Source organism: Myxocyprinus asiaticus, chromosome 4, assembly GCF_019703515.2.
Source record: "Myxocyprinus asiaticus isolate MX2 ecotype Aquarium Trade chromosome 4, UBuf_Myxa_2, whole genome shotgun sequence".
Classification (NCBI taxonomy): Eukaryota; Metazoa; Chordata; class Actinopteri; order Cypriniformes; family Catostomidae; genus Myxocyprinus; species Myxocyprinus asiaticus.
In genome coordinates, this window is record NC_059347.1 from 55,797,029 (window position 1) to 55,821,384 (window position 24,356).

The window sequence follows — 24,356 nt, forward strand, 5'->3', positions numbered from 1 at the left end:
AGTATGTGTACATGCATAAGGGATACTATAGTAGTAGTAGTTTGTATGAATATGTCACTCATTTTTCTTATAATAAACAAAGAAATAGATATCCTACAATTGTATTTTTAGAAGTGGAAATAGATATTGTGACACTATTACATACTGTATCTCAGGTAAATAAAGACACTATAAACTTTTGGTATTTTAACAATTAGAATTATTATTATTTTTATTTCTTTGCAATTTTTGCTTTTTTTGTTTTTTTGTTTACTGTTAGACGATTTAGAAGAGAAAGGTTGAGGAATACTAAAGAAGTGGGGGTATAATCCAAAATGAATTAGGTAAAGGAGGTTGAATGACATCCCGGGTCACTATAGACCCAATGTATGCAGTCAAGGTTTAAAATATATCCTTTTGTGTTCCTCAGAAGAAAGGAATTCCTACGGGTCTGGAATGATATGAGGGTGAATAAATGATGACAGAATTTTAATTTTGGGGTGAACTATCCCTTTAATTTTGTCAACGGTTAAGAGTACACTAGCAAATAGAATGCCTCAAAGCTAACAGACATGGACTAAAAGCTCCAAAACTTCTATTTTGATTTCATGGTATAATTTAAGCTTTTATAATATTTATTGTGCAAACATTTGCTTCTTAAACACTATAAGCATTATAACAAATGACAACCTATTTAATTATCTGATTTGTGTCTCAGGCACTGTATCACAGAAGTATAAAGCTCAGTACAAGTGTACTGTGGAGTGTGGAGACATCCACACATATCCTGCAAGCACAGCTCTGTCAAGGAAGGCCTCACTGAGCTCGGCCACTACGACATCATGTCTGCTTTCACTCGGGTCCCTGTTGACCCACACCTTTCCTCATTATTCTGTTTCTCCTCTCTTCCTGTAGTATTTCTCTCAGCTGTGTGAAACAACACCAGCTCTCACTAACTCACTTTGCGAGTGGGACAAAAGCCACAAAAAAAAAAAGAAAAACACAGCCATAAAAATAAGACACCACTCTGGAAACACCATCAGCGCCGCCATGTTAAAACTGCTGCTGTCTACTGCAGTGACCTACATAGTGAGAACTGCGCACACAAACATCTACTGAGGCATGTTACCAATAGCAACGGTGTGTTTATTTGCCTGCACATCAAGTTTTTCTCATGGATTTTTAAAGGGAAATTATTGAACTCCAAAATAATATGTGATAATATTGAAGATTAAGTAACTTAAAAGTTTATTAAATGTTCTGGATTCAAAAAAGTTGTTTATTGTATCGTGCCAGTTTTCAGGTGAAATGAACACTAGAGGGGTCACAACAACAAATTTTATTCACTTTCACATAGAAAGGCTGATTCTAAGTTCATAAACACATACTTTTCACTCTGTTCCTCACACAATGCTATCTTATGATGACATTAAAACACTTTTACTACAGTGCATCATTTGTAAGGCGATACATTTAAATGCTTGCATTAGATAACCAGCTAAATTTACAAGCTTGTTCGAGCGTGATACATTGCGCAGTAGCTCATCTGACAAAGCATTGCACTTGTGATGCATTAGACCAGAGTATGAGTCCTAAAGAGCACGCAAGTCGACAATTGAGCCGAACATGTTGTCGAAGCATCGCGATATGATGTGATTGCTTCAGCGATTGCTCTTTTCATCTCACATTGGCTTTTTATGACACTATTGGTAAGGTTTAAGTTTAATATTTAGGGTTGTATGTAGGTTTTGTTGATTTAAATTTCAATAAAGCATTAACCTTAAAAAAAAAGAAAAAACATCTGTTTGGGAGAAAATTTTACTCGACTTTAGCGCCACACAGTGGACATTTCACCACCGAACTGCAGTGATAAGTGTGATGAACCACGTACTATCATTTTTAGCAAACAAATCGCCACAGTAATGACATTTTCATGAGACCAGTCTGAGAATAACAGTGAATACTGTATATGAACATAGTGGTATGGACACATTTTACGGTACTTTTCTGTCCTTTTAGGTGCTTGACAATCTCAGTTACTATTTACTTTGTTGAATGAATTGAATTAATTTGTATGAAAGAGGATTTTGGAAAGTCTGCTAAAAATTTCAAATTTGTGTTCCATAAAAAAAATTCTGCATATTTGGAGTGACTTGACGGTTAGTGTGTGATGGCAAAATGATGTCTGTTTTCAGAATAGTGTACTAACACACTCCCTTACAAAACAGTGGAGAAAAAAAAATCAAGAATTCATTGCAGATTTGCTGCAAACTTGCCACAAATTCACCACTGATCATTTTCACATGCAAATGAGCTTTACGGCAAACTTGCAGCAAATTTTCCATTGTTGCCAAAGGTTTGCTGCAGGTTCATCACTACTGGTGAAGAGCTGCAAACTTCTGGCAAACAATTGCGGCGCAACACAAGCTCATTTGCATGCGAAAATAATGAGTGGCAGATTTGTGGCAAATTTGTGGCAAGTTTGTGGCTAGTTTTCCAGAACTGTAGATTTTTTGTAAGGGCTCCTCTTACTATTTGTTTAGTATATAGAATGCATACTACACATAGTATGTGATTTTGTTTTATGCATGGAATACCTGAAGACCTACATTTGGTAAAATGTGTATTATTCAACAGATAAACATGCAACATGATATTACTATGTGAAATTTGTGTGAAATGTTTAATGTTGTGTAATGCATCCTATTTTGCATACTATTTTTAAGAAATGGTAGGTAGTATACAGTATATACTATATAGTTTTAAGTAAGTAGTAAGCTAGCATTCCATTCCGTCCATCGCCAGACATTTGTTTTTGGGTGAACTGTCTCATTGAGTATCCCATGAATATAACACATTATACTGATTTAAAAGCATCTTGTTCCAACTTTTGTTACTGACACACTGGTAAATTGAGTCAAAAGGTCGAATCTTGACTTGACCTCAGCGTCAACTGGGCAGTTCTTTCTCCCTCTCTTTACGCAATGGAAAATGTGACTAATGTTAGCTTGGACACAACAAGTAGGTCTCCATAGCAAATGACATAGCAAAGCTCAAGAAATTACTATTTTTATTTTATTTTTTTTCCCAAAGAGAAACAGAAATTAATTTTTCTTACATAGGTTGCAGGCCCCTGACACTGGATTGCAGTTATTGTCATGGCACGGACAGGTTTGGGCACAGTTCACTCCAAACTGACCAAACTCACAGGTCAGGTTGCAGCTAAAAAAAGAAAAGAAAAATAACATTTTTAGGAAAAGAATCAATAAAAGCACTGTTACATAGCAACAGAAATTGTGGTTAAACGTACATATTGACAATGCAACTTATAAGGTATTCGGAATGAATCAAATAAATGACTCAATGAATTGTGCGCAAAAAAGGCCTGGAAAATGCTTTTTTAAAAAGTTAATTGGGACCATTTTGATTTCATGTGGACTTAATAATAATAATTAAAAAACATAATAATAATAATTTCCTTTTATCATATCTTCATAAAAGCTTTTGCAATCAAACTATGTTTTTGGTCAATTTTAAAATAATACTTGATTGGTCTTACTCAACACTACATTTTAAATAATCTCATCAAATGAGTGAAATAAATTAAATGAGCATTTCCAAAAGGAAATAAAAGTGCTTGCAAGGCAGCAAGAGAATTGCATTAAATAAATAAATAATAATAAACAATTATTACAATTCAGTATAGAAATAAATGCAAGACAGATGACCAATCGCATATCAGTATGCAAATATTATGGGGCGTCAATTGAACATTCTAATTATGCAGGTCAATAGGAGATAAAGTCTGTAACAAACAAAATGATTATACACCTTATACTGAAATTATCTACAAAACAAAGTTTGAATGGAGTCTCTAGGTTAAATGAGTTTGAATTAATTGCAGAAAATTATTGAGAAGAAAAACAGAATGTTTAATGAATATTAAAAGAGTGCTGCCTTACAAGCACTGTAATTATACACCAAAAGAGCATACAAAATGCCATCCTTCTATTCTAAGGGCAAATCTTGTCCTCGTAAAACATATTTATGTGATGAGTTTGTGTTTCCCTTGGGTTTCCACATGCCTGTCTATGATGCATTGTTCAAAGCCATTAGAGCTATTTACAAGAAATAATTTACCATTTAATGTTTGGGGTGTCCTATTGACCATCCTGCAATTGTTTTAATGCCTTAACCATCTTTAAAACCATTTGGAATGACTCATAGAATAGTGATTCATACCAAAATGGAAACAGGCCTAGACATCAAGATGGTGAAATTTGAAAATATGTGAGTGATTTGACTTACTATGTCCCGTAAAAGCCAGGGTCACACAGACACTCTCCCGTGGCAAAATGGCAGTCGCCATTAAAACAATGGCTGCAATCTTTTTCACAGTTTTCCCCATAGGTGCCGTTAGGGCAGCTCACTTCACAGCTAAAAACATGAGTACAGAGAAAGAGAGAGATTATAAACAGACTGAGAATCAGTGAATTCAAAGATAATTTCAGATAATGAGAAAATCTCCCAAAATAAATACATGTATTTGAGGAGCCACATACACTACCAGTCATGATCGTACAATCCCTTGGATCTAAGGCTTATGCTTTCAGAAAGAAAGAAAGAAAGAAAGGTAGGCTAGGAAAGAAAGAAAGGTACAGTAGGTAGGAAGGAAGGAAGGAGATTTGGGGGATTTTGGATCGTCCACTATGGGACAACCTTATCAGTTAGAAAAGATATAACAACTCGAGTCAGAACAGGCTGATGGTCTGAAGCAAGTTTAGTGGATGTAGCTTGAAAGCTCTAGGAAGAGTTCCAGTCAGAAATGTTGGTCTTCATTTAGGGATTTTGTAGAATAACAATATGTTGACTTTGTCAAGCCAGCATAACTAGTTTTGTGAAGCCAACATAATAAAGCATTAGTAGGTGTGTCCAAACTTTTGATTGATAGTTTTTACAGACCTGTCTAGTACCAACTAATAAACAAAAAACAACCGATTATGAATGGTATCTTTGTAGTTTTGTTTCATTCTTGTTTAAATAAGGCCACTTCCACACTAAAATATTCTTGGTTGAAAACGCATTGATTTTGCATTGAAAAACTGTAAGCTCAGTTTTCAGCCATAAACATATTAGTGTGTACTTGGCCTAAGAATATTTGTTTTTCTACAGTCAGCTACAATGGTATTCACGATCTGCTGAAGTTCATACCGATCTCCAATCCAGCCAGGATTGCAGTGGGAACACTTTCCATCAATACGGTTGCAGTAGTGACCATCTTTGCAGGGTGGACACTGATTCATACAGTTCTCTCCAAAGTAACCAGGTGCACACATCTGATCACATTTAGTTCCATTCCAGCCACTCTCACAGGTTACACAACGCCCTTCAGTCACCTTACAGGGCTGCTGGCCTTTACAGTGACCACACCTGGGATCAATGGAAACAAGGAAAGACCAGGATGGACCAGGTATAGTCAGTCAAAACCTCTGTAGAGTTATGCCAATAAAAATCAGAAAGTCCCAACAGACTGGAGGTAGACAAACATGTATCACTCTTAAAAAACAAAAACAAAAACTGAAACTAAATTTTTTGCAGAACGTAACCGAAAACGGGAACAAAGTGATTTTCATTTGTTCTGGAGTTAAAACGTTATTTTTAAATGCTGGCATCCAGTTATAACCAGTTAATTTAGTTCCGATCATTTTTTTCATGAAACCAAAGGTCAAAGGGTTTATCATAGTAAATGTTTGGAACTACACCACTTTTACTACAAAACTTTAAACTACAAAAAATTAAACGTGCTTTGATCCTGAAGGAAACTGCTGCATCACAAATTTCTTTGCCTAATTGCCCGTTGTGGATGTTGCATTCTGTGAATGAAGACCTTTTTAACAACAATGTATAATTACTACATATATTGTACATGCACGTTTAATCCAGATACAAGGAAAATATTATTAGAGATAAAAAGTATATTTCTCAGTTGTTTCCAAGTCTTCACTGAATTATTGTTCAGTGAACCCCTCCCCTCAATGCGTAGAAGACTGTCCTTTTAAAAAGAACGTTATTAACTCTTCTTTTACTTTGTTCTAACCGGTTACCATTTGGGAAGGAGGCTGCAGATCTTTTCAACTAAAATGGAAAAATATAGTCTTTGCTCAGAACAAATCAAAATGAAAAACATTTAGTTTTTAGTCCCTGGTTATCACACAGGTTATTCCATGATTTCTTTCCTCTTTCAAGTTACAAAAAAGCACCATAAAAGAAGTTTTTATGACTTACTACAGTATATGCACTATATTCCAAGTCTTTTGAAGCTATATGATAGCTTTGTGTGAGGAACGGACCTTGAAAGACTTGAAATATTGCCAAAATAAATCGCACTGACTACTTTTATGGTGATTTTATGGTGCTTTTTTTTTTATCCTTTTGAACCTTGATAGTCCCCAGATTATTGAATGCTTGTTGATTATTCTAATAAAACCTGTTAAGAAAATGTCCTGTTTACTGCACAAACTAAAGAAACAAATAAGAAGTAATATTTTGCATATAGAAAATGAAGCCATTAAGATTGTTTACATTGAGACATTATTTGTATCACAGTTGCGCACATTTTATCCCTAAAACTCATAATGGTCATTAAGATATTATGCAAGATATACCGCAATGTGAAAAAATTATATATTACTTAAACTGTAAATTATTTATTCATCATAATAGTACTTCCTTGGCACTGCCTTTCATTTATATATATATATATAGAACATCTTTTATACTGTAATATATATATATATATATATATATATATATATATATATATATATATATAAAGACTGTACACTGTAAAAAGAATCATCATTGAAAACAATATATTAAAACGTAACGTCCAGATTCATTACGGTATACGAAATATATATACAGTATATGCATATACAGTATATATATATATATATATATATATATATATATATATATATATATATATATATATATATATATATACAACCCCAAATCCGAAAAAGTTTGAACAGTATGAATAATGCTAATAAAAACTAAAAGGAGTGATTGTAAATTATATTCACCCTTTGCTATATTGAAAACGCTACAACTACACATAATATGATGTTTTACCTTGTGAATTTCATTTTTTATTTATTTTTTTTAAATGAAATGTAATTTCAAATCAGATGATTGCAACACGCTCCAAAAAAGTTGGGACAGTCGAGTGTTTACCACTGTGAAACATCACCATTTCTTCTAATAACACTTATTAAGCATTTAGGCACTGAAGACACAAGTTTTTTAAGTTTAAAAAGTGGAATTTTCCCCTTCATCCATTATGTAGGTCTTTAGCTGCATAATTGTACGGGGTCTTTGTTGCCTTATTGTGCGCTTCATAATGCACCACACATTCTCAATTGGAGATGGTCAGGACTGCAGGCAGGCCAATCTAGCAACCACACTCTCTGCTTATTCGGCCAGTATGTGGTTTGAACTTGTCCTGCTGAAAATGCAGGGACGTTTCTGGAAAAGACGGTGCTGGATGGCAGTATATGCTGCTCCAAAATGTGTACATATCTGTCTGCATTCATGGTGTTCTCACAGATGTGCAAATTACCCATGCCATGGGCACTGACACACCCCTGGCCCATACAGACACTGGCTTTTGGACATGACGCTGATAACAACTTGGATGGTCCTTTTCCTCTTTGGCCCGGAGAACACAACAGCTGTGTTTTTCAAAAACTATTTGAAATGTGGACTCACTGGACCAAAAAACACAGTTCCACTGTTATACTTTCCATCTAAGATGAGACCGAGCCCAGAGATGTTGGCAGCACTTCTGAACAGTGTTGATGTAAGGCTTCTGCTTTGTATAGTAAAGTCTTAACTTGCATCTGTGGATGCAGCGGCGAATGGTGTTGACTAACAAAGGTTTACTAAAGTAATCCCAAGCCCATTTTCATGAATCCATTACAGATGAATGATGTTTTTTAAGACAGTGACGTCTGAGGAATCAGAGATCACGCACATTCAGAAATGGTTTTCGTCTTGCCCTTTACGCAACGAGATTTGACCAGGTTCCTTGAATCTTTTAACTATATTGTGCACTGTAGAGGATGAAATGCCCAAAATCCTTCCAATTTGTCTTTGGGGAACATTGTTCTCAAAGTGCTGGATTATTCACTGAAGCATCTGTTGGCAAACTGACAAGTCTCGAATGATCCTTGCTCTTGAAGAACTAGGCTGTTTTTTGAGGCTCCTTATATACAATGGCACAATTGCCTCACCTGTTTAACATCTCCTGTTTAACATCACCTTGTTATTTCAAGTCGTCAAATTTTTATTAGTCTTTAATTGCCCTTGTCTCAACTTTTTTGGAGTGTGTTGCAATCATTTGATTTAAAATTACTGTTCATAAAAAACAAACAAACAATGAAATTCACAAGGTAAAACATCACATAATTTATAGCTGTAGTGTTTTCAATATAGCAAAGAGTGAATATAATTTACAAATCACTACTTTTTGTTTTTATTAGCATTTTTCATACTGTCCCAACTTTTTTGGAGTTGGGGTTGTAGAACATTCTTGTGACAGTTTTCATGAGAATAACCCTTTTGATGTGTTGAAAATAAAAAACATTCTTCAAAATTTCTCCTTTTTTGCATTCCACAGAAGCAAAAAACTCATTGGGGTTTAGAACTACATAAGGGTGAGTAAATGAATGACAGAATTTTCATATTAGGGTGAACTGTACTATAGATCTTAAATATGATGTTTTTCTCACCTGTTTCTGCAGTTCTGTCCATAGAATCCAGCTGGGCATGGTTCCCGGCACAACTTCCCTCTATATCCGGGTTTACAGGTACACGATCCGTCCACTGGGTTACACTTCCCATGCACGCACTGGCAGTACCGCTCACAACGTTGACCCCAGAGCCTCTCCCTGCACTGGCATCGGCCTGTAAACTGCTCACAAGGTGAGTTGTTACACGTGCACTGAGCCCCGCAGTTTCGCCCGAACCAGCCCGGGTTACAGATGCATCGCCCCGTGCCCTGATCACACACCGAGTTGATGCTGCAGTAGCAGTTATTGTTGCACTGAGGCCCCCAGTAACCGGCGTGGCAGGTGCATTTTCCCGATTCCTGGTCACACTTCCCTTTCTGGCAATGGCAGGGCTTCTCACAGTTTTCACCCCAGCGGTTGGGGTAGCACGTGCATTTTCCGGTCACGTCGTCACATTTACCATTAGGGTGACATGTGCACATGCCTTTGCAGTCTGGACCCCAGAACTGAGGGGGGCACTCTAGGGGAGTCAGAAACATGCACAGGTTATAATTTACATGACCGTAGATAATAGTTGTGTACTGTGCAACTGGCAAGCTAAAGGAGTGATAACAGGCTGTTGTTAAGCTTAAAGGAATGGTTCACTAAAAACAAAAATTCTGCAATCATTTACTCACATACATGTCGTTCCAAAAATGTATGGCTATCTTTCTTATGCAGAACACAAAAGGATTTAATACAAGTTTAGCTCAATCGACAGCATTTGTAGCATAACGTTGATAACCACAATTTTTTTTCGACTTGTCCCTCTTTTTCTTTAAAAAACAATTCTGGGTTACAGTAAAGCACTTACAATAGAAGTGAATGGGGCCAATCCCTAAATGTTAAAATACACATTGTTTCGAAAGTATAGCCACAAGACATAAACAATATGTTTGTTAACATGATTTAAGTGTGATAAAATCTATAACTAACCTTTTCTGTGTAAAGTAATATCTCATTGTGGGGCCGAGGAGGGCGGGACCGGGCTGGGGTGGCGCGCCCGGTCCCCGGTCGGCCTGGTGGGGCGGGCGGGGTGTGGGGGCGGCCGGGGACGGCAGTTCGAGAGAGAGAGAATTACAGGCAGCTGCGCTGTGTGTGTTTATGTTTGTGTGTTTTTGGTTAAGTTGTTCATTAAATTATTATTTCAGTTGTCAAGCCGGTTCTCGCCTCCTCCTTTCCACCAAACCCCCTTACACTCATTTTATATCGTAATGCATAAAGCCTAAAACAACCATAATAACAATGATTTAAAAAACTTTACACCTCAAATAATACACATGTTTTGACAGAAGAATGAATATACAGTAAATGCTTTTATAAATTGATGTTCTCGCAAGAACTTGCATTGGCTAATTCATGGTTTGGATTATCATTTTTGGGTAAACTTTTCCGTTAACTTGCCGATATTTCATGTTTGTGTAAACCCTGATTGGTCAGTTCTTCAAAATGTAATTTTAACACTTTATAAAATTACCCTTTTGGAATTAAGTGTGATATGTAGTGGCCGAGGGAATTATTTGAATTCCTCCTTAAGCTGTCATAGACGTGTTTAAAAACAACATGAAATGGCATTCACAATACATTAAACTTAATTTCTGATTAAAACAGAATATTCAACAATAAGTAATGGAAGGCAGGACTTTATTCATCAGAATTTGATTTGATCGTGGAAAGTAAGACCTTGGTTGCGTCACCAGAAACAAAAAGTTGTTTCAGAGACAAAGAAAGTTATTTCTTTTTTTATTAAAATATTTGTATTGTTATTTAGAGAAGCAGACAATGTTAAAGTTATAATTCACCCAAAAATGAAAATTCTCTCATCATTTACTCACCATCAATCCATCCCAGATGTGTATGACTTTCTTTCTTCTGCTGAAGACAAACAATGCTTTTTAGAAGAATATCTCAGTTCTGTAGTTGCATATAATACAAGTCAAAAGGGTCCAAAACTTTGAAGCTCCAAAAAGCATATAAAAGGAGCATGAAAGTAATACAAACAACTCCAGTGATTAAATCCATGTTTCAGAAGTGATATGATAGGTGTGGGTGGCAAACAGATCAATATTTAAGTATTTTTTTTACTATAAAGTCTCCTCCCTGCCCAGTAGGTGGCGATATGCACAAAGAATGCGAATCACCAAAAACAAAAGAAGAACTCATAGGGGAGAAGTGTGCTTAGAAGGGCTGTTTGAAAGTGGAGATTTATAGCAAAAAAAGCACTTAAATATTGATCTGTTTCTCACCCACACCTATCATATAACTTCTGAAGATATGGACGTAACCACTGGAGTTGTATGGATAACTTTTATGCTGCTTTTATTTGCTTATGAGCTTCAAAGTTTTGGACCCTGTTGACTTGCATTGTATGTAACTGCAGAGCTGATATATTCTTCTAAAAAAAAATTGTGTTCAGCAGAAGAAAGAAAGTCTGGGACACATCTGGGATGGCATGAGGGTATAAGTAAGTAATGAGTAAATAATGAGAACATTTTCATTTTGGGGTGAAATTTTCCTTTAAAAGGAGCAGTTTTGATTTCATGTTGTCTGCTGAAATTAGTTACTAATGCTAAGAGTACGTTTCCTTTTTAAAGACCCTATGATTTTTTTTCTTTCCTGTGTTAATGTACTTCATATCGAAAGCGGAATTCAGGCCAAGACTTATTGAGGGCTATCCTTTATGTTAATAGCATATTGCCAAGGAACAATTTGCTACTTGCTATTCCTAGCTCGTAACAAATGGTATTATACTTATTCTAAAGGGTATTTTATTGGACAAAAATTCTACACACTCCTGAGTTCAAGCCGAGTCATCAATATTTTTTACCCTTTACCCAGAATAAAAAGACCACCTGCTATGTGTTTATTTAACCGGTAGTCAACTTTTAGGTGCATACAGATGACCTCAAAGCTAACACTAAAAGACTAAAAGCCACAAAAGTCCAAATGGTTAACGATTATAATTGCCTTGATTAACTATCCCTTTCATGTAAAAAAAAAAAGTTGGAGTGGGAGTTAATCTTACATGACAAAATGATAACTCACTTGTGTCACAGCTTGCCCCAAAATACCCATGACGACAGCGGCATTCGTTTGGTCGGACACACACCTCGTTCTCGTTACAAGTGAAGTTACCTTCACAGAGAGCTGGGGAGACATAATCAACACGTAAATCAAATAAAGTGCCACTCATGAAGTGCTCTCTTAAATATAGGAAAAGACACTTACGTGTTAAACACTCTTCACCTTGCTGCACCCATCCACTGCAACACACAAACCCGGGTGACCTTATAAAAAGATGACAAACATTACTTTTATTGGAATACGTTCCATGCTTGAAAAATATGGCAGAGGCTATTTACATTAAATGTAAATAGCAACAAAAAGCATGTTCTTTGCAGATACTATTTGCACTCCTAATTAAATTGCAGTGTGTATATTGTTTATTGTGTTTATTTAGAGTCCAACAGACACCAAAATGCACATCCACACCACCTTGACACACTACACCATTGCAGCAACACTTGAGGGTGCAGTTTATCTTTAATTTCAGTTTTTCCACCAGACTATTTTAAGTGTAAACAGCCAAGCTGTGTAGCAGGTGCCATTTAAACCTAGTACAAATATTCACTCCTTAAAAAAATAAATCTTATTTCAAAGTGAAGTGTTTAATTTCTGCGCCACTAGCATCACCAAACAGAACTGCAAATATATTGACACACAAATTATTTTCTTACTGAGTATTTTTGTCTTATTTGCCTATGGAGTACAAAAAAATAAACTTGTTTTCCCTTTAATTCAAGTTTTTTTTTTCTTACCCCATTTGCAATATATATATATAATTTTTTTTTTTTTTTTTTTTTTACACAGACATATTTAAGCATAAACATTACTAGATTTTGTTAGTTTTCTCAAAAAAAAAAAAAAAAACAAACAAAAAAAAAAAGGCAAAATACCTTATGTCATTTTGATTCACAAGTAAATATATGTTGTTTTAAAAGGACAGTTCACCCAAAAATTCCAGATCAAAAATGAAGTGAATATTTCAGCTCTGTTGGTCCTCACAATTCAAGTGAATGGTGACCAGAACTTTTAATCCCCCAAAATCACAAAATCAACATAAAAGTAATCCATATGGCTCCAGTGGTTTAATCCATGTCTTTTGAAGTGATATAATAGGTGTGGGTGAGATTTATATTTAAGTCTCTTTTACTATAAATCTCCACTTTCACTTCCACATTCTTCTGCTTTAGTTTCTTGGCAATTGACTTCTTCGTGCATATCACCACCTACTGATCAGGGCTGGTCAAAGATGGAGATTTATAAAAGAAAAGGACTTAAATATTGATCTGTTTCTCACCCATACCTATCATATTACTTTATAAGGTTTGGATTAAAACACTGGAGTCGTATGGATTACTTTTATGCTGCCTACTTTTATGTGATTTTTGGAGATACAAAGTTCTAGTCACCATTCACTTACATTGCATGGATCTACAGAGCTGAGATATTCTTCTAAAAATCTTTGTGTTCTGCACAAGAAAGAAAGTCGTAGACGTCTGGGATGATATGAGGGTGAGTAAATGAAGGGAGAATTTTCATTTTTGGATCAACTATCTGTTTAAGATTGTCTTGATAATTTTTACTGGAAAACAAGACAAAAACACTAATTTTTGCAGTGCACTGCCCCTATATTCCATTGGTCATTCAAAGAGATAGTTCCGCCCCAAACTCACACCATTGGTTGAGACAATGTTGCTGTGTCGGTCTGGTTGGGATGCTCCAACAAACAGAGCAATGTTTTGATAGCGCCACAGAGCCACAGTGTTTACACTTTTCATGGAAATAAACCTATAAATCGCTTACTCATATAGTTGTCTCAGCACATTAAGCTAGAATTGGAGAAAGTATTTTAACTTAAAAAATATTACAAACTTCACCTTTAATATACAATGTTTCACACTACCAGAACTGTCAGGAATCTCGAAAGACAGCTGATCATAAAACAAAGTTTGCGTCAGCATATTTTGCAAATGTTTCATATTTAAATTGTCCATATGAGTTCTAAGCATGCATCTCATTGGGAATATTGCATATGTCTGGGTGCCATCTGCAGCTTTGCCTTAGCTGCACAAGAGCAGATGTTTTACATAGCAAACATACTGTACACTGACTTGCATACATACACACAAACACACGCATAAACATTCAGTCCTTTATCTACCCTCTCGCCATCAGGAGTCATGCAATCTACATAACTTTGTTGAAACATCAGACATATAGAGAAACAAACATGGAAGAAAGAAAGTCATACTAGTTTGGAACAACATAGGAGTGAGTAAATCATGACAGAAATTATATTTTTGGGTGAACTATCCCTTTAAAGGAAAAAATGAAAATTCCCTCATCATTTACTCACCCACATAACATCCCAGATGTGTATGAGTTTCTTTCTTCTGCAGAACACAAATTATGATTTTTAGTAGAATATTCCAGCTCTGTAGGTCCATACAATGCAAGTGAATGTGTGCCAAGATTTTTAAACTCCAAAATCCACATAAAGGCAGCATAAAAGTAATCTATATGAATCCAGTGGTTAAATCCATGTGTTCACGATATGATAGGTGTGGGTGATAAACAGATCAATATGAGTCTTTCCTGCCATTAGGGGGCGATATGCACAAAGACTGTGAATCACCAATAACACAAGAAGGAGAATGACAAAGTGAAAGTAGAAATTGACTGAGCAGGGAGGAGAACTTATAGCAAAAAAGGACATAAACATTTAACTGTTTCTCACCCACACCTATCAGATCGCTTCACAATATATGGATTTAAAGGATTTTGAAGCATCAAAATTTTGGCACCCATTCACTTGCATTGTGTATGGACCAAAAGAGCAAATAAATTCTTCTGAAAATCTTCAATTGTGTTCATCAGAAGAAAGAAAGTCGTACACATCTGGGATGGCATGAGGGTGAGTAAATGATGAGAGAATTTAAATTTTTGGGTGAACTATCCCTTTAATGCTCTCTAAGCGCTGCTTGGATAGAAGACATATGCCGCCCTCATATTCCGCCACATGTGACCTCCAAGAGGCCTTGTCCACACTTTTGCTTCCTCTGAAGCGTGGGGGCTGCTATCTGTGTTCAGTCAGAGTTTGTTTAGCCTATGTGTATATGTCGTCCCCAGACATGATCTACACCACAGCCCTGACTTCTCTGCTCTATGTCAAACTGAACATACACATCACAGCGAGACAAGAAGCTAGACCACATTCATTAGACCAAAGAAAGCCTAAAGGGATAGTTCACCAAAAAAACTAAAGAAAATTCTGTCAACATTTACTCACCCTCATGTTGATTCAAACCCGTAATGTTTTCCTTCTTCTGTGGAGCACCAAAGGAGATGTTAGGCAGAGTGAAAATAAATAAATAATTAAACATGCAATGAAAGTGAATGGTGACTGAGGCTGTTGGTCCTTAACATTCTGCCTAACATCACTTTTTGTGTTCCACGGATGAAAGAAATACGTAAACGTCTGAAACAACATGAGGGTGAGTAAATGTTGACAATTTTTTTTTTTTTTTTTTTTTTTTGGGATGAACTAACCCTTTAAACAAATGGAAAATGAGCATCAGTCAACAACTAGGAAGGGTCAGCATGATTCAACAACAATAAAGTCCTGTATGGAAATTCTGAGCAATTTTGTAAAATGAATGTGAACTTCCTGTCGACGTCTGTAGTTTGTGAGAATCCCAGTTTGTAAGAATACATGCTAGATTATACCTGGTGGTTTCCATTTTGATCACAAGTGAAGTGATTGCCATCTGGTGCCAGTAATCACAAAGTAAACAAGCTTTAAAACAACCGGGTAAACTATTTAGCAGTTAAAACTGCTGTAAGAATTCCCCTAAAATGTCTACTATGTTGCAATACTGCATGATTTTGAGATAAGCTACACTCAAAAAAATATTTTAGCCTATTTTTACATTTTATGCATTTCATTTTCATAACATAATTGCAACAAATTTAACTGAGTAATCTTTAAAAAAAAAAAAAAAAAAAAGAATAATAAATTATTATTATTATTTTTTAATATTACTCTATTCCACTTGATGGAATTTATTATGAAATTGAAATGTGTAAATCTTAAAAATAGGTTAAAATATTTTTTTTTTTCGAGTGTATAAATTCATACATCTGAAACAATTTGTATAACTGATAGTGCTTTGAATTTAAATTATGCACATTATAATATCACTTTCTTATAACTAATTGTCCATTTGACTTTATGTTACCTATATTGAGACTAGTGATAGGCCGATATATCGGACAGGTCAATTAAGTGTCTGAGACCATCAGCCGATAACCATGCCCGCTTGGCTAATTAGGTAAAGCCTTTGTTTGGAATATCATACTAGCGTACTACTTTTACTATTCTGGCAATATATAAATACAGCAGAAATGGTAAGAGTAGTATAGTAGTATGCTATTCCAAACTGTCGCCAAGAGCGTCACCAAGTAGAATTACAAAAATAAAGACTGCTTTCAAACGGGTTTCCCAAACACTCCCTCTGTCTTCCATTGGTGGCCCAAACAATAGTTTTGTCAATAGATAAACATTTTCTGTTTTCAATATTTTATAGTAAGCACTATTGTAAATACTGTGGAAAGTAAATGTTTATTTAATTACTGTTATATTTCTGGATCTTATATGCTATCCTTAAATCATATTATGTTTATCATTATACTGGCTATGGGCCAACCCCGCTCTTTATACAGTATATCACTATCAACACTGACCACTGTAGAACATGCATTGATCAACCACTAGTTGTGACCCCTGCTAGGGCTGTGCAAGATTTGTTGGCTCATTTTTGCACTATTATTTGTTCTATTCATTGGGACATCAACACTAAAACGATGATGAGCATTCTACATCCATTCTACTTGGAATAGAATGTAGGTCACTCATGTGTTATGGTTAGATGTCACACCATTGATTCATTACTTATTTGTTTAGGTCAAGAAATGGGCTACTGCAATCTGTAACAGTTTTGGAACTGCAAAGGTCATGCTCTATATCTACATATCTGTTTCAAACTTTTCCTGTTCCAATATGTTTAGTACAGTATGCTGAATGATTAAAGGAGTAGTTCACCCCAAAAAGGATTTTTCTGTCATCATTTACTCAATCTGTAGAATGTTAGCTTCAGTCACCTTTCACTTTCATTGCATCTTTCTTTTTTTTTTTTATTCAGTGTAAGTGAATGGTGACTGAAGCTAACATTCTGTTTATTCAGTGTAAGTGAATGGTGACTGAAGCTAACATTCTGCCTAACATTTCCTTCTACACTAAAAAAAAATGAAAAACAATAATAATTTTAAGATTTATGTATTTCAATATCATAAAAAAAATCCATCAAATTGATTTGAGCAATCTTTAACAAAAATAGATAAATAAATAAATATTTTATTCATTTTAATTTGTTAAATATTACACTATTCAAAAATTTTTATTTTTTTTTTGATTTTTTAATGACACTAAAATGCATAAATATTACATGCTAAAAACCTTTTTGACTGTATGTACAATAGAGAAAAGAAAGTCATTTGGGTTTGGAGCAACATGAGGGTGAGTAAATAATGAAAGAAATTTCATTTTTGGGGTGAAATACCTTTAATACAAGAAGACACAATCTATTTTTTTATAGATCTGTTTTTGCCTTTATAGGTTAATGTATCAAACTATATGAGCTATTGTTGATGTTGTTATTTTGAGTGTTATATGTAAAATGTGCCATGACTTCAGTCCTTGAGTAATTGGTGTCGCCCCCTATTCTTCTATGTGGGTCAGTCACCCAGATGTGAACCACAGAGTAACAGATTCAAATCATTTGCCATTTGGAACATCATCAAAAACTATTTAAAACGTTAAAGCACTATGTTTGTTCTATTATAATTTAAAAATGTATAGTTATCACAAAAACAATGCAACTGCATTTGTAAATAGCATTTGTAAATACAACTTCAAAAGTTAAGGTTACTGTAAAAGTTACCTGTAATTTTACCTTCCCTTTAACTTTTAACTCTACAAAAATTACATTTTATTGCTAATAATTACTGATGATATAATGTTAATTTGATAACATTTAAATAATATACTTTTTTCCCAACTTACCCTTGAACTTTGCAAACATTCCTACCCTTTGGATTGAGCTCTTGGCTGAAAATAGGACAAAAGCAAACAAGCAAAAGCACTAAAACTACTACAGTGCCCTTCAGTTCCATGGTCGAAGAAACAGCATCTCTCCATGTGCCTCTTCTGCTCAGCATTCCTTTCTCTTCCAATCTCAAGAAGTTCAGATTGGACGCTTTGTATCTCCAAATTCTCAAAACCGTCAACTGCAAACGTCAACACAAAGTTTGGAAGTTAGTTTATCCGCATAAATCGCAATCTTGTGTTGATCTAAACTTATTCGCACTCCAAAGCCTGGGGAAAGCGGGAGAGAGAGAGAGAGAGAGAGAGAGAGAGAGAGAGAGAGAGAGAGAGAGAGAGAGAGAGAGAGAGAGAGAGAGAGAGCACAGAAGTTATAAAACCAAAAAGTGATTCTCGCCGTCCAAGCCCAGTTCCTGCTGCGGAGAACCTCTGGCTTTATTTTGCTCTCCAAATACTGGTAGATTTAACTGGCGCATTGCTGAAAGTAACTCCTGACACCCTGATAATCCCAGTTTTCCTCTATAATTTTCCAAGTGCAGACTTTCAGAAAGAATAAACTGCGTCAAAATGGGTCAAGAAACAAAAGGTCTGCATATGACTTTATGTGCGTCCATTGTTTTAAAAAATAAGTTGGGAAATGAAAACGGACCGCTGTTCTGTATCCACTTAGCTCTCTATTTTATTTCCAGAAAGGAAATTCCTTATTAGTGACCCTATCTCTGGCTCGAGCTCTTGGGAATTCGATTCGCCTGCTCTCTTTGGCGTGCAGCGGTTTCCCAAATTCTAACCGAAACCACTCTAGCAGCCCCTCATCGAGTGGGTGTGACTACAGGGCTTGTGCTGAGGACTTCACTGTGGATCCACGGCAAAGCCCCCCTTTTACAAACCCTCTTGGCACGCGCGCGCACGCGGGCACGAGCATGTTCACGGTCTCCATCGCCTATCTCACAAACGCGCGTGCGTTTACCTGCCCTATGCTATCTAAATGAGGATCGTGCACTTCTGTTTTAAAAATAATGTACAATTAGTAGACTTAACTAAAACCGAACCACCACTCTAAAATTACATTTTTACCTCACAAAGAACTTTACTTTTTATTTATTTATTTATTTTATTATCTATTTATTTATTTATTCCATTTTTTTCCCCTTCCATCAAGGAAGTCCTGGATGCTCCCAAAAGCAGTTTTGCTGCTGTCAGTACCAGTATTTTAGTGCTCCTTGGCCAATAGTAATGAATGAGCTAATGATAATCATAATGATTGTGTTTGAAATGGCGTAATGCAGCCTACTAATATTAGTTTTCCTTCTCTTCCATATTTTCCCGCAGTCTTGCAGTAAAGATGAAAAATAATGCAACGGCTCCCCCCTCTGTTAACTACATTAAAAACACGCACAACAAACTTACAGTAGTACGTTAGTAAACGGCAAATCAAAGCTGACGAAAAATAGCTTATAATGACATAACAAGGAAAATGAGTTTAAACAAAACATCCTTTGTGCATTGGTTTTGTGTTATATTTCCTCAACTTATACTATCATATACATTATCAAATATTACCAACAAAATTTCTTTATTCATTAATGTACACCTCGAAAATAAATCACATACTACTGTGGTATTTCTGTTTTATAACGTAATAAACACAACTGGATGCCACTCATGCAAAGGCATTCCTTTTATGGCATCCCATGCGTGTTCTACATCAGTAAATAGAACGTCACAAGATTCCGACCAATCAACATCTCTATATCTGCCCCGAATTTAAATATGGGCCGGTCACTACAGGTAACGTTAAAGAGCCCATGGAAAGGGTGACTTGGCAAAGCAGCAGCAAAACTGTGTTCATTTAAATATTTTAGGTACATTGTCAGTACAGAGGCCTTGAACTGATGTCTCTCCTCAAAACTCTACCTGCTTTTGCCCTCGCGACTCGTTGCAGCAATATTAGAGGTTTGTTTTGCTCCACTCGGCATGGTTATCATCGGAGTGTACAAGCCCCGACCAAAACAAACGCACACGAGGATCCTTCTCACAACAATGACAAGATCTCCATTGACTTTGAACAAACAAAGGAAGCCTACAAAAGCAAAGACACTCTTGAGTTACTTAGAAGCTTGGTCGTTTTTAAACTGTGCTCATATGACATCCTGGTTGATAAGAACAAAGAGGTATGTAATTTATATAGTATGTAGTCTTTTTTTTTTTTTTTTTTTTTTTTAAATCACATTAGCCATTAAAAGTGTGCCTCCCTTTTTTTTTTTTTTTTGCATGTACCTTTCGTCTTGCACATACTCCTTTTCTAGAGCTCACTCTCATTTGCCTTGTTCCAGATTATTGTCAGGAATGGCATCTTGACAGACAGAAATCACGTGGTTACTGTGTAGAGTTACCATAGTCAACATTACTGGCAAGGGCAGCATGAATATTTGACATGAGCGTATATGGAGTCTGTTTGACCTTAACACAACTGGGGGGGAAACATACACTAAACGTGTGTTAATGGGATTGTTCAACCCAAAGAAAGAAAAAATGTCATAATTTACTCACCTTCAGTTTGTTATGTTGTTTCAGATCCACATTTGACTTTATCTCTTAAGTGGAACATGAAAGGAGATGCTAGGCAAAATGTATAGGGGCTGAGGGTGTCACCATTCATTTTCTTTGAATCTATTTTCCATACATGGAAAATGAATGATGAGTAACATACTACCTAATAGGGCTGCTAAAGCTGTCGACTGTGAACTATTCCTATAAAACTGTGGATTTCTGTAAAATACATAAAAAGCTTGATTTCTTTATCATTTTTTTAAAAATTAAAAACATTAACATTATTACATTCTATAATGCTTTTCAGATCATTAGTTTAATGTGCATTTGAAATTTCATGCCAGTTTTTAAAGCAAATTTTGTGTCTTATTTTGCTTAAAATGTTGTGCATTTATTGAACTGTTTAAAGGTGCCCTCAGTCATTTTTGACCCATTAAGAAAGTTTTACTCCTAATGAAATGAATTGTAATTTTGAAACATATGTATAAAGTCATGACCATTCACATGAGATGAGGACTCTAGTCATATCAGTAACCTTATAAAAGCTGTTTTATTCTACATGGGGCAGGGGCGCCCGCATGGGGGCTGCCATTTTAGAATCACATGACCAGCTGAAAACTACTCATTTAATCTCAGTAACCGACTTGTTATTGGACACTCACTCTTGGATTTAAGTAATCATGGCTGATTGTGAATAGTGAATTTCTACAATTGCATCTGTAACTAACAACTATTGATTTTGAATGATGCTGCATCCACACCACTAGGTGTCACTGTAAGTCCAAGATGAGACAAACAAACAGTTACTGAGTGCACCTTTAAAATCAAGACAAAAAATTCTAGGACACTAATGGAATGAAATACCAATACTTTTTGGGTCCAGAAGGCAAGCATTCCGGCCCCAAAAAGTATTTGGTGATTTCTTTGAATTAGTGTGCTTGCCTATAAGGGAATATAAAGTGCTCAAGCTGAGAATAAAAATTAAATAATACTGAAAATGAATTCAGATCATACTGTTTTACAAAATACAATAATGTGTGCTTGTTTTGAGCACTTAATTATTTCTGTCTCCTGCAGATAATCAACCTTAGCAGAAAGTTTTTTGGACAGAAGGTGTTTGAGCAAGTTATGAAGATGACAATCTATGGTCAGTTTGTGGCTGGTGAGGACCATCAGTCCATCAAACCTATCGTGCAGAAGAACCAAGCATATGGTGTGGGTGCTGTGCTGGATTACAGCGTGGAAGAAGATCTCTCACAAGAAGAGGCTGAAAGGAAAGAGATGGAGTAAGTGGTCTTCTAAAAGTGTCTTCTTGGCCCTACATCCACAAAGTACCATGTTTATCAAGTTTAGTCTGCTTCAATCGTTTATAGGTACCAGGGTGGCCTGTAAGATTTGTGGGCAGTTCAACAAAATATGATCTAATAGAATGTCTATAGTCTTGGTAGAAGAATGTTACTCTAGATTACTTCATTTGAATTTATAACAGAGGCCTGTCTCACGGAGCCGGTTTCAGTGGCTACCCAGGTACGTTTGAGTTTAGTTTGAGCAAACTTTTATCTGTTTTCATCACCATGGAAACTTACGCTTTTCCTTAATTCATTTTGTATGCACTTTATTTTAAAATGTAATGCTCTTTGTTTAACAGCCAGGAATGTTCTTTGCAATAATGTAACACAGTTGTATGGTTTAAATGTATTCACTGTGCCCTCTTGTGGACTAAGGAAAGGTACATTTAAACACTTGCTGACTTCAAAATTCAAATTTAATTTAAATTTGGCTCATTTCTGAGGTAAAATTTAAATGTAGTTTCCCAGCACTGTTGACAGCTCTACTGAACCAATCAGCAGTGATTAAAGTGACATCTCTGACACGCACAAAAAACAAAACAAACTATCAATTATTATTAAAATTCTATGCTGATAGGTGTAGATAGTTTTTCTTTTCTCTCTCTCTCAGTGTTCCTCTGTGGCCGGCACTAGAGGAGTCTACATTTAGAACGGCTTGATTCAACAGAATAACAGCATCCTCTAGAGGTGAAATGGAAACAGTCACTGACACCTCATGGGGATTTGCCTTATCTAAGGACGTGTCCACACTAATACGTTTTTATTTGAAAACGCCTCGATTTGGCTACATTTATGCCTCTCGTCCACTTAATAAATCCTCCAATAAAAATGTAAAAAAAAAAAAAACGCACTATAACTTGAAAAAGATGACTTTAGGAAACTGAAAACTGAGTTTTCAAACTTAAACAGATTAGTTTGGATGTGGTTTAAATATGTTATCATCGACAAAAATTATCCATATTTTTATCCTCACTTCTTCAATGAATATTTTGTTTAGATAATCAGCTATTCTAAATTGAAGCAAGGGCATGCAAAGAAAAATGTGACTATATAAAAACTTGCTCCTTCAGCACATATATTGTTTAACTTCTTATCTTGTTAATAATAATAAACTCATTTCTTCATTAAACCTCATCTAGTGAAATACATATAAAAGCCCTTTATATGGTGATTATGTTGGCTATAAAAAGCCTACTTAACTATAGCGCATTATAATGGATCAAGGTTCCGTCATTTTAAGCTCAGAGTCCCCAGTGTATTTTGAGCTTCTTTACAGTTAAAAGTCCCATGTTATGCACCAACTCTTAATTTTTTTCTGGTTAATATTTTCTGATTATTATTAAAATTCTATAAATCAATTTTAATAACTACCAGACAATTAATTGTCTCTCTGCCTTTTCCACCACCTTAGTTATCGGTATCGGCAAAACCCACTATTAGGCGACCTCTAGTAATGTCAAACTTGTTTGAAATGTTTAAATTCTTAATATTTTCATAATAATCTCTTGATCTTTAGCAGATAAGTAAATCACGCTGAATTTCTCGTGAGAAGTAAATCCAACCTAGTCTCAGAATGAACGTTACTATAACTACATTTTTGTAAGCTGAGTTTAACGTGCAGCGTTCTATGTTTCACCGCAGTTTCCTGGTGAAATTAACAGTAGATACGCTGCAACAGCTGTGCGTTTTATTCACGTTCACACAAATAACGAGTACAATGGCTGATTATGACTTTATAAACACTTATTCTTTGTGCTGTTACTCACACACACTCTGGTATGAAACCGAAACCCTTTTACTATAATGCATAATTTGAAAAACAACACATTCTAACGCTTCTATTTCAGACACACCTACATTTACACACGTATTCAAGCTTGGTTAAAATTTCATGGCAGCTCACCACATAGCATGTTAGACTTTGGACTCAGAGGTCTGAGGTTCGAGACCAGCCAAGCATGGAGGCTGACACGTGAAACAAAAGTGTCATAGAAGCAACAAGAATTTGCTCCATAAAATATGCTTTTCATGTTGCATTTGCGACAAAAACTCATATCGTTTAGGTCTTGGTTTAGGGTAAGGATGTCTGTTTTGTTCACCTCTAATTTAACTTTTTGGACTCTATTGGTTTGTTTTTTGGATAAAGTTTTTGGTTAGAGAAGTATTTTTTACTCATTAAAACCTCAATTTAAAATTTATCTTAACCTCGTCTGATTACAACATCATTTGACTCGCTTTTGGCGCCCCCTACTGGACATTTCAATGGGAATCTGCAGCCAAATATGTAATACAGTACGTCATTTTGGTTTGCAAAAATGTTGCCATGGTCACATACATTTCATGAGATCAGGCTGAGTAAATTGCGCTGACTCTCTCCAAGCTTCACGCGTTGGCTGTTTGTGGCAAATGTCACTTATTCATGTG

At 35.6% G+C, this 24,356-nt stretch overlaps 2 protein-coding genes across 5 annotated transcripts in view; one reads left to right on the forward strand and one right to left on the reverse strand.

The window, feature by feature from the left end:
* LOC127437640 (scavenger receptor class F member 2-like) overlaps nt 1-18,849 on the reverse strand; it is a 45,461-nt gene extending 26,612 nt beyond the window's left edge. The window contains exons 1-8 of one of the 4 annotated variants that reach the window (XM_051692704.1): nt 18,683-18,848; nt 17,995-18,218; nt 12,039-12,097; nt 11,856-11,957; nt 8,772-9,291; nt 5,191-5,409; nt 4,288-4,416; nt 3,098-3,201 (exon numbers count right to left, since the gene is read on the reverse strand). In XM_051692704.1, the coding sequence (XP_051548664.1) occupies nt 3,098-3,201; nt 4,288-4,416; nt 5,191-5,409; nt 8,772-9,291; nt 11,856-11,957; nt 12,039-12,097; nt 17,995-18,149 (1,288 nt within the window). In that variant the 5' untranslated portion in view covers nt 18,150-18,218; nt 18,683-18,848. Of the gene's footprint in view, nt 1-3,097; nt 3,202-4,287; nt 4,417-5,190; nt 5,410-8,771; nt 9,292-11,855; nt 11,958-12,038; nt 12,098-17,994 lie in introns of all 4 variants that reach the window. The other 3 variants (XM_051692695.1, XM_051692686.1, XM_051692713.1) reach the window with 3 other exon arrangements.
* Nucleotides 18,850-19,851: 1,002 nt separating this feature from the next.
* Nucleotides 19,852-24,356, forward strand: part of LOC127437738 (proline dehydrogenase 1, mitochondrial-like) — a 28,904-nt gene continuing 24,399 nt past the window's right edge. Inside the window, exons 1-2 of the mRNA XM_051692864.1 lie at nt 19,852-20,204; nt 21,661-21,869. Of these exons, the coding sequence (XP_051548824.1) occupies nt 19,926-20,204; nt 21,661-21,869 (488 nt within the window). The 5' untranslated portion in view covers nt 19,852-19,925. The remainder of the gene's footprint in view (nt 20,205-21,660; nt 21,870-24,356) is intronic.